At 43.4% G+C, this 11,416-nt stretch overlaps 1 protein-coding gene across 2 annotated transcripts in view; it reads left to right on the forward strand.

The window, feature by feature from the left end:
* LOC120408138 (regulator of G protein signaling 7 binding protein) overlaps positions 1-10,435 on the forward strand; it is a 74,688-nt gene extending 64,253 nt beyond the window's left edge. The window contains exons 4-6 of one of the 2 annotated variants that reach the window (XM_039544747.1): positions 227-374; positions 2,168-2,238; positions 9,432-10,435. In XM_039544747.1, coding sequence (XP_039400681.1) covers positions 227-374; positions 2,168-2,238; positions 9,432-9,523 — 311 coding nt within the window. In that variant the 3' untranslated portion in view covers positions 9,524-10,435. Of the gene's footprint in view, positions 1-226; positions 375-2,167; positions 2,243-9,431 lie in introns of those variants that run through there. The other variant, XM_039544748.1, reaches the window with a different exon arrangement.
* The last annotated feature ends 981 nt before the right edge of the window (positions 10,436-11,416 follow it).

Consider the following 11,416-nt stretch of genomic DNA (forward strand, 5'->3'; position numbering starts at 1 on the left):
GCTGCTTGGCCACTGCATTACTTATGCCAAGCAGCAGAGCTCTCATTAGCAGATGGACAAGTTGCCATCCATTCCCTGTCCTGCTTGCTTTTAACATGGAGTTTGGGTTCATAACTCTCTGCACTGGTGCTGTGCATAATCAGGACCAAACCACCACATTTCAGTCTTTGTATAAACTGTGTTTAAATAACAGGGATATGTTTTGTTTTGTCTTAACATTTTAAAGGAAAAGAGACGTGTGCAACACCCAAGATCCTAGACAATAAAATGGAGGAGAGTTCAGAAGTACCTATTTTAGAAGACACATCATCTTCACCAATAGATATTCAACAGCATTCATGGCAGGTTTCCACCGATATTGAAAACACTGAAAGGTATGTGTAGCTTTTATTCCTAAATACTGGAATTTAGGCCTAATGCTTTATTCAGCCTTTTCCACATAGGCAATCAACATTGTTACTTGTATCAGTACATTAAAAAGGTATTTTAACATTTCTTCAGAACTTAATGTACATGACAGTAACTTCTAAATCAGTGGGTACAGTGGTGGGCCAGGAATGAAATATTTAGCTGAGTACCACTGGATGTCACTGTCAAAGCACGAAGAAACTACAGAGATAAATGCAGGGGCGGCTCTAGACATTTCGCCGCCCCAAGCACGGCGGCATGCCGTGGGGGGCGCTCTGCTGGTCGCCGGTCCCGCGGCTCCAGTGGAGCTCCCACAGGCATGCTGCCGAAGGCTGGCTGCCTGCCGCCCTCCCGGCGACCGGCAGAGCATCCCCACCCGGCATGCCGCCCCAAGCACGCACTTGGCGTGCTGGGGCTTGCAGCCGCCCCTGGATAAATGGTCCTACTTGCAGAACAGAGATAATAAGACTGATTTTCATTCTAGTTTTAACCAGGCCTCTGCTTTTGTATTCCAAATCACCTGGTCTCCATTTTTGTACTTGCAAGTCAGGTATTTAGACATCCAATTGACATCATCAGTTGTGCCTGCCAATAATTCTGAATGTGTGGAAATAAACAAGTATATACCAAACTGAACTCCTTTAATCCTCTGGCTATCCAGGTGCAAGTTGAAGCTTATATGGCCCTTTAAAAAAAAATAAGTAAGAGATAACCCTGGTGGCCATTTCTGTTCTTACTGAAACTGATCTATTATCTAAGGCTTTGTGTGAGTTACCACTGAGAGCCTGAGGGCTACCATATAAAACCAAATTCTGTTCTATTAAAAGAGGAGCTGAATAAAACTGAACAATTGGAAAGATAGTTGCACTGCTCTGTTTAGGAACCATATTATAGTATCGGGGTATCCAAATGAATGAGGCAAGATCACACCGTCTTTCAAACCAAAAACTCTTTAGTGCAGCCTGGGTCCTCACACAGTTTCTCTTTCACTTTACAAACCGTGAGCCACTTTCAAAACACACTCACACCTGTAACCTTGCTATGGGAGAGAGGAAACCTATTAAAATATCAGTGGGGATTATTTAGTCTGTTTTCTCCCCTTTAACATTTTGGGCAAATCCCATATACTTGAGAGGGGTCAGGTTGACAGGCTGGATGAAATGTTCTCTTCATCCACAAAATGGGAACAGATACAGCATGCGTGGTCCCTACAGTCATTTATTTATTACTTTTTAAACACTGCCTTTGTGCTTGGTACTGTCCAAGATACACAACACAGTCACTGTCCCAAGAACTTACAGTCTAAGTGTTCACCATCTAGGGGCAAAAGGGTAGTGCAGCCAACACTGGTGCTGATAACTGCCAGTTGTGCTAGGTATGGTACATCTCTCCGCTAGGAATTGGACTGAACCCACCAACTCATTTTATAAAGACCATTCAACATCCAGGAAGTGGTAATTATGTCATCATCCTAGGATAAATTTGAACCAGAAAGCTGCTAATTACAATCAAATCAACCCTCCAGCTCCTCATTAAATCTAAGGGCATATTCCTCTTGTAACAAAAATAAAGAATTAGACTGGCTTTTATCTTGGAGCCAACTACTTGTCCATTAGATAGAGCCAAAAGAGCTTGTTAGTCCCACTTTGAGTTTATCTTTCATTATTTAAGTGTATTGTACTATTCCTACAACCCGCAGAAGCAGAAAATAGAATGGAGACTTTAAATAACCTATCTATTTTACTTTTAATTTCCACAGAGACATGAGAGAAATGAAAAACCTTTTAAGCAAACTCAGGGAGACTATGCCTTTACCATTGAAAAATCAAGGTGAGTCTTGCTTTTTCTGTTTCTAACGTAAATTAAGGCATTCAAGTGTTTTGGCTCAGTTTATATCAGAAAAATCTACATTTTTTCTAGATATTATTAAAAAAAATTATTCTGGGTAAGTCCTGGCCCCACTGATGTCAATGACAGAATTCCCAATGACATCCATAGGGCAAGGATTTCACTCAATAGGGTTAGTCCAGCATCCTCTAAAGCTAGTATATTTTGGAAATTAAGAGCGAAGTTATGTCTCTGCTGAGCAGAGCTGCACTGGAGGAAGTGAAGTGGCATAATAAAATTTTATTATAAAATTTGCAAATGGCAAGAAGTTCAGAGGGGTTGCAAGCGCTTAGGAGGGAAAGATTCAAATTAAAAATGACCGTGACAAATTGGAGAACTGGTCTAAATTCAACAAGATGAAATTCAGTATAGACAAGTACAAAGTTCTTCACTTAGGAAGGAAAATGCACAGCTACAAAAATGGGGAGTAAATGGCTATTGGTAGTACTTTTGAAAAAGGATCTGGGGTAATAATGGATCACAAATTGAATACTGGTCAACAATGTGATGCAGCTATGAAAAAGTTTAATAGCATTCTAGGTGTATTAACAGGAGTGTTGTACATAAGACATGGGAGGTAATTGACCTGCTCTACTCAGCACTGGTGAGGCCTGAGCTGGAGTTCTGTGTCCAATTCTGGGAGCCACACTTCAGGAAAGATGAAGATAAACTGGAGAGAGTCCAAAGGAGAGCAACAAAAATGAAAAAAAAAAGTTTATAAAACCTGACTTGTGGGGAAAGATTAGAAAAAAAACTGGACATGATTAGTTTTGAGAAAAAAAGACTGAGGTGGGACCTGATAATAGTCTTTAAATATGTTAAGGGCTGTTATAAAGAGGACTGTGATCAGTTGTGCCATGTCCACTGAAGGCAGAACAAGTAGTAATGGGCTTAATCTGTACCCAAGGAGATTTAGGTTAGATATTAGGAAGAACTTTATAAGAATAAGGGTAGTTGAGCTTTGGAATAGGCTTCCAAGGGAGGTTGTGGAATCCCCATCTTTGGAGGTTTTTAAAAACGGGCTGGACAAATACCTGTCAGGGGATAGTCTCTAGACTCTCTCCAATTTGTCCTAAAAAATTAAAAGCTAGGTGTATTCTTTATCGTATATTATATTAGTATTTCCATAATGCTGTCAGTGTACATGGCAGCATACAACAAATAAAGTGTGCTAAGCATAACAGGTCCTTGTCCCAAGGAGCTAACAGTCTAAAGGACAGCAGTTGTGAGAGAAACACAGAATGGGGAGAATACATTGCACTCCTGAAGTTTCATGGAATGGAGGGGATTGCAAAGGGTGTGGAAGGAGGGGAGGAAGAAATCTCTTTGTGCATTATGTAGAAGGTCATTCCAGGTAAACAGGACAGATGGTAAAAAGGCACAAAGTCTGGAATGGAGCACAAAGAGAAAGAAGAAGGGGAACATAGCAAAGGAAAGACCTAGGCTAGGGAAGAGGAGAAACTTGAACTCAGTGCAGAATAGAGGAAGACAGTTCAGAGTTCCAGGGGGGAATCCTTCCTCTGCATTCTGGCCCCTTTATATTGCTCTAGTAATCCTTCTGACAGGTGGTGTCGGCAGCAACAAGGGCCAAGTTCAATGTCTAGGGATTTCTCTTACCACCACAAAATAAAACCGACTCAAGTTCCCACAGTAATCTGGGAAAACTAAACACCACCACCTCAAAGGCAATCCTTCCCCATGCGCAAGCACTGAGTCTGTGTAAAACAAAATAAAACTTTTATTAAAAGGGGACCCAACGTTAATTTGGAAAAACACCAGAACCACAAATCAAAAGCATGCGACCATAGGCAAACATCCACCCCACAATGTGTTGGGCAGTGTCCTTGGCCTCAGTTTCTCACTTTGTGATGTGAAAGTCCAACAAACAAACATCCCTTAACACACCACTCCCCTCAGATACCACTGTACCCTACTCACCATTGGCTGTCCTTGATTAGCGAAGACCCAGACTTCAGAGGTACGTTCACATGGTTCATCTCCCACCCCTGGGGGCAGGAGACATTGAACAATGCCTCTGCTGCTGCTTGCAACTGGCTCATAGCTGTTGTTCTCTTTCTGCCACTGCTGCTGCACCCACAATGTCACGTTCTGAGGTTCTGCCACTTAACCCAGCTCTTAATGGGGAACCTCACAGCCAATTCAGTCTCTGTACTGTCATTCCCTATCCGCAACAATGTCTAAGCCTTAGCCCCTAGACCTGTTCAGTAATAATATCTCTAGGAATTACCAGCCAGAAACAAGGACTCTCAGTTGAGACCAATCAGCTCTATCATTAAATGCTAGATTCATGGCAGCAACCACACCACCACATAGAACCACTATCTCCACTCTCTCAGCTTCATGAGGATGTGGCATCCCTACTCCCTGCTTAGCAAGTGAGGTTCAGTTTAGGGTGACCCCCTCAATGAGGGGGGGGTCACAGGGTAAGCACAGTTCTGCTGCCTTTTACTCATGCAATAAGGTTAACACTTCATCTTCATTACCCCTGCATTCAAATCCTTGAGTGATTTGTAACCCCAAACCAACCAAAATTGATCATTTTGGCAAAGCAGCTCCATCTGCTGCACACGTAGGCAGAGTAGGCATGTCTATGCAAATATGGTCTGTTCCTGAAGTCTTTTCCCCCAGCTCATCACAGGGGAGAGCTCATTCAGATTCTCCTTACACTCTGCATAGATGGCCTGAAGACCTCTGGTAGATGCACCAGAGACTTTTAGGGCTGTGTATCAGGCAGACATACTTTTAAGTAGCCCAGATGCTGCTCTAAACTATGCTGGGGGCCAGCTCCAAGATCAAGGAGGTACAAACGGCTCTTTTGCTGCTCTCACAAATATACATCATCTATATTCAGAGCTTACTGCCCACTTCTGGGAACTGAGGTCTCAAGAGGGGATGATAATACTAATTCAGGACTTTACATCTTCAAAGTATTCTAAGATCTTTAATTAAAACTGCATTTTGAATTCATCAAAGAGGAAAAATAAGGGAGAGAAGACCCAAAAGGAGGAGATTTAGTTAATTACCAGGGTACGAGCTAATAACTTTAATGATTAGATGTGAAATTAAGAGTGTGGTTTAAAAAAAAAAAAAGTTGTGAGATGATTTGATAGTGTTGAATGAATGAATCCTTACAGGACCCGAGCCTGCTCTCAGTGAAATCAATGAGAGTTTTGCTGCTGAATTCACTGAGGTCAGGGTGGGCTCACAATCACTAGTCTTTTCAAGCTTAGTATAATGCTACTAAACTTGCATCTTTGCTTGCAGACTGAAGAAGTGTTCAGATACCCACATTTACTGTGCATGTGCAGTGGGTGAAATTTAAGAAGAAAGAGAATGTATTCTCTCAAAGGAATCATACATGCAAGACAAAGTCCATTTCTTACCCTTCAGTATCAGATTGCAGCATGAGCGGTGAATACCCACTTCTTCGGATGCAAGAAGAATGTGTAATATGATCATTCTCTTCTGAGGTGGATATCCATGCTGCCCTTTGGATCACCTACCAGGGGGTCCAGGAATATTTTGGACAGAAACCTATCCCCTTCCCTGCCAGGACAACTCCATTATGCACTCAGGCCCCCAAAGGGGCTTAGGCACTGCAACAACTAGTTTAACTTTTAGGTGCCTTGCCACCCAGGAGAATCCACAAACCCTGAGTAGGCAACCAGGGTCCCTATGCAATGCCTGGGGAGAGTTAGACACCTAAGAGAGGGAGCCACAAAAGCCAGCATGCTAGGTGAGGAGCCACCTAAGCTAGCCAATTGAAGATGCCAAAGAAGAGGTGTGTCTTAAGCGTCACCCCATTCAGTGAGGTAGACACCTAAGTATGTGATGGAGGGAGGCACCTATCTCCACTTGGGATTCAAAGCTGTGAAATTTCTCCTGGAGACAGGTGCCTAAGGAGTTTCTTGCAAGAATCCTCTTGTATGCAGACATCAGAGCTCGATGTCCAGGTACGGTAACCAGGGGATAGACTCTGTATCCAGGGAGGTGAGGCATGGTAAGCAGCCCTCCAGCTGTCGAGATAGGCACTCTTTTAACAGATGAGTTATTGTCTGCAGCACTGCCCCACCATCACAATCTGGAGAGGAAACCAGGCCATGCTGGTGCCCAACGATGGCAACTCTGTATGATCCTGAGAGTAGCCTGTCAAGCCTGGTCCAGGATCTACAGTCAAGTGGACAAGGGTGCAGATGCAGCAACAGGCTCCTCAATTTACTTAACGTGTTAGATTCTCTTGTAGAGTGGAGGCATCAATGGGAAAGATGGTCATTTTCAGCTCCCTTCTGGTGCTGATTGTCCAGCTTGGGGAGCAAGTCTACTGCCTTCATGTGGCACCCCCTGTCAGTAGCAGAAAGCAAAGCAAAAGTAGACAAAATGCAAAAAAATCTGATCTCTTACAAGAACAACAATGGCACACACCTCGCTCCACACAAAACAGCCAGGAGAGGGGGTAGAAAGGAGAGGGCAGCAGGAGTGACCTTTCTTGTAACCTTTAGCCCAGTAGTTAGGGAACTCACCCAGGAGGTGGGGAGCCCTAGTTCAATTCTCCTATGTGCCTGATGTGGAGAAGACAGGTGAATGCCCTAACCACCGAACCATAGAGTCATTCTTTCTCTCTGGTCCAATGCATATTTATTTATACGCCATGGAACAGCTTTCAACAGGAGCGCACCATATCAAAGTATCCCATAGTGCAGTGGCTAGCACCCTCATCTGTGAGGTAGGACACTCAGGTTCAAATCCCTTCTCTACATCATGCAGAGGTGGGAATTGAACTGGGGTCTCCCATGTTCTGAGTGAGTACCCTAACCAGTGGGCGAAAGGTTACAAGGAAAGCTGCTGCTTCTTCTCTACTCCAGACAATTTTGTGTGGAGTTAGGTGTGCTCATATCACACCAGCCCCCATAGGGCAGATAGACATTCATAAGAAGAGCCATACTGGGTCAGACCAAAGATCCATCTAGCCCAGTATCCTGTCTTCTGACAATGGCCAATGCCAGGTGCCCCAGGGGGAATGAACAGAACAGGTTATCATCAAGTGATCCACCCCCTGTCACCCATTCCCAGCTTCTGGCAAACAGAGGCTAGGACACCATCCCTGCCCATCCTGACTAATAGCCATTGAATAGCCATTCCCCCACTTATCTCACCTGGTTTAAGGAGTAGGGCTTAGGAGCAAGCCGGACACGAGCTGTCAGGACTGAAGCGGTAGTGTATGGGCCCAGAAGTAGAAACATAGGGCACTTTAATGGCAGAAATTTAAGCTCTGAGGGATGTTAGATGCCTCCAGGTTTAGGCAGCAATGTGGTAGGAGTTTTGAGAATCTCAGTGGCGCCTACATTTTGGACTTAGGCAACAGAAATGGGAGTTGGACACTTAAGTCCTTATGCGATCAGGGCATCACTCTGTATCAGTCTGGTCAAAGTCAGTCCTGAAACCAAGTGTCTAAATGTAGCATTATGTTTTTCCAATTTGGGAAACACTTTTCTTAAAACTCTTTTCATAGTTAGCAAGCATTTATTATTCATGTTTTTCTTAGAGCTGTGAAACAATGTTATTTTTTTACAAACAAATATAAAAATGCTGGGTGGATGGGGGAATAGGTCATTTATCTTATCAAGGAAAAGCTTGGATTATCAAGGAATGTTGCCTAATGTTCGGATCTTGAATCCATATAAATATAGCTTTCATTTAGTTTCCTAAATATGGATTTAGGACCTTAACATTAGGCAACCAAGTTTGAAAATTTTGCCCTGTCTCCAGAGATGAAAGGGTAATTCCTCTCAATTTGCGTCTGAGGAAGTGGGTTTTTTACCCACAAAAGCTTATGCCCAAATAAATCTGCTAGTCTTTAAGGTGCCACCAGACTCCTTGTTGTTTTTGTAGATACAGACTAACAAGGCTGCCCCTCTGATCTCAAGTTCAGTGATTGAACCACTAAGCAAAATGCCAGGATTTTTGTCTTTCTTCCTCTACCTTTCTTAGTTATCCAGAACTGATATTCTGAAACACTATATATTGTTCTGGAGCAATGGCCATAACTCTGTAATTAGAATTTTAAGATTAAATATATAAAACAAAACTACATTCCTGGAATAAAATTGGCATAGGACAAAGTTACTACAGAGCTGCATCATCATAATTAAAGCTATGATTTTGTCAGGGATATTTTTAGTAAAAAAGTCACGGACAGGTCACGAGCAATACAGAAAAAAATCATGGAAGCCGTGATCTGTCCTTGACTTTTTTACTAAAAACATCCCTGATAAAATGGGGACAAAATGGCTGGGAGGGGTCCCCCTGCCACCCTGTGGGGCTGGGAATTGTGGGGGGAGGGGGTCCCCTGCCACCCACAACAGCAGGGGAGCTGTGGGGGGCTCCTGCCAGTGGTGGCAGCTGGGGAGTTGTGTGGGGCCCCTGGCCACTGAGCAGCTCTGGGGTCCCTTTGCCGCTGCCACCAGCAGCTGGAAGCAGCAGAGGCCCCCCCTGTCTGTGGCCACTGAGCAGCTCTGGGGTCCCTTTGCCGCTGCCACCAGCAGCTGGAAGCAGCAGAGGCCCCCCCTGTCTGTGGCCACTGAGCAGCTCTGGTGTCCCTCTGCCGCTGCCAGCTGGGAGCTGTGGGAGTGGGGGGCAGGTGCTCATGGTGGCAGAGCCGCTGGGCAGCTCAGGGGTTGCTTCCAGTGGCAGCAGCTGGTCAGTTGCAGGGGTCCCATCACCCGCAGCTGCTGGGCAGCTGTGAGAGGGTCCCCCACTTCCCTGGGGAGGCTGGGCTGCTGCTGGGTCCCCTGCTGCTGGCAGCAGCTGGTCAGCGGCCGGGGCCCCAATGTCATGGAGATCACTGGAAGTCATAGAATCCGTGACTTCTGCAACCTCTGTGACATAATCTTAGCCTTAATCATAATTCATAGTGTACGGACATGCTCTTTAGAGCATTTAGATTGTAAACTCTTTGGGGAAAAAGCCATCTTTTTAGCCTGAGTTTGTACCGTGCCAAGTACAATGGGGCCCTGGTCCACTGCTGAGGCTCCCAGGTGCTATTGGTATACAAATAAGTAAGCAGTTTCTTTTTTATATGCCTTATTGTATTACATTTTGTACTTCTTTCATTACAGATGATAGCAGTCTCCTAAACCTGACTCCTTATCCATTAGTGAGAAGACCGAAGCGAAGATTCTTTGGACTGTGCTGCCTTGTCTCAAGCTAAAAAATTCAGTACAGAAACACCAAGAAAACCATAACTTTCATGAAACCAATAGTATTTGACCTTTGAAAGGATAAAGCTTACTGCTCTTGATTAAATAGCGTTTTCTACACTACCCTATTCCTTCTCCCCCCGCCCTTTTCAAAAAGGAGTTTTACAGTTCAAAGTTGTTGCTCTCAAGAACCAGAAAGGGAACAGATTTAACATTATTATGGTTTTGGGGTTTTTTTTGGTTTGTTTGTTTTGTTTTGTTTTAAAGATTTTGTAATGACATTCCACATGTCTCCTTTAAACCATTCAGTGACTAGATGCAGGAATTATGGTTACTAGCTCATCCTAAAGCTTTTTTATTATACAAACCACAAAAGAAATTGTGTACAGTACAAAAGTATGACTATAGCTCTTACTAGGATCACATTAATAGAATATGATCAAATATTGTAAACAATCTTTAAACATAGAAAACTATTTCAAACATCAAAACATGTTAAACTTCTAATATTAAAAACAAAACTATTGTAACAGAACATGCACAAACTCTCCTATTGCTTTTTGTGCTCTCATTCATATTTAGTCTTCCACTATAATCTCAGTTTAGCAAAGAACTTCACAGTAAAATCTCTTAATTTATCATACTCAAAATCATATATGAAAAATATTCATATTTGTAAATACAAAGTAATCATAATATCTACATACTGTACAGTACATAGAAGTTAATTAATTTCCTTTTAAACCAATGGTGTCTATTTCAACTTTTGGAAGAAAGGGGCAATGGAGTTAAAAGATGGTGTAGTACAATATACAATTATCCTTTAACATAAAGCAGAAAATACTTTGTTTCCATTAAAAGTTGAAGCATGGTGTCTGCACATCAACTTAGTGTTAACTCTTATAGGGCATGCCAGAATTAGCTCAGACTGTAAAATATTAGGCATTTTACATTGTTAATAAAGTTTTTTAGGTAAACTAAAAATTGTCTGCTTTCTAATTATTATATCACTAGGAAATCAATTGACTATAATGTCTCAGTAATAGTATTCACTCCATTTTCAAGAATGCTGTTCTCAGAGGAAGACAACAAACTACAATCAGCCCACATATATTATTTAGACTGACAACTAGTGGCAATGTTCTGGATTGCAGGACACAGATATCAGAATTATTGTCTCAGATACTGAGGGAAGACAGACAAGACACCAAGAATGTGCTTTAACTAGGCTGCAACTTTATTAAGTAACGTATCTGGGAACTATCCAGCAGTAACTATTCCAGGGCAGGTCACCCTTCCCTTGCAATCTGTAACACCTGGCGGAGGGCTGGTATCAGCCCCATACCTCCCAACAGTCCCAAGTTTGTGGAATTGTCCTACTTTGACAGCTGAAACCCCCGTCCCAGCTGAACTGGCTCCTGTGGGGCTGGCTGGGCTCAGCTCTCCCCTCCAGGCATTGTGACCTGGCCCCTGGTGCATGGGAACACAGTGCTGCTCAGGTTTGGCCCACCCCCTTCCCCACTGAGGGTAGGACTTGAACTCCACTTTGGTCTCCAACCCCCTTGGGGACAGGTCCCATCCCACTTCAGCCACTGAAAATGTTGGGAATTATGCCATCCCTCCACAGCATTAAACAGGTTCCATCACTGTTGCTGGGACCCCACCATCACCCTCTTCTTTCACTGCTGTGGACATTAGGAGTCCATACCACCTTTCCCCATCTTCTCTGGGAGATGCCTCTTCCTAATCTGTTTCCAATTGTGCTTTATCTGGAAGCTGCCCCAGTCAAATGAATGTCTACACTGGGCACCTGCTAATGCAACAAATGCATTTTACTGTCAAATCTACCCATTGAGACTGTTGCCGGCTCAAAGAGCCCAAGGCGGAGCAACAGCAGGTTCGTT

This window comes from Mauremys reevesii, linkage group 6 (assembly GCF_016161935.1).
Source record: "Mauremys reevesii isolate NIE-2019 linkage group 6, ASM1616193v1, whole genome shotgun sequence".
Taxonomy (NCBI): domain Eukaryota; kingdom Metazoa; phylum Chordata; order Testudines; family Geoemydidae; genus Mauremys; species Mauremys reevesii.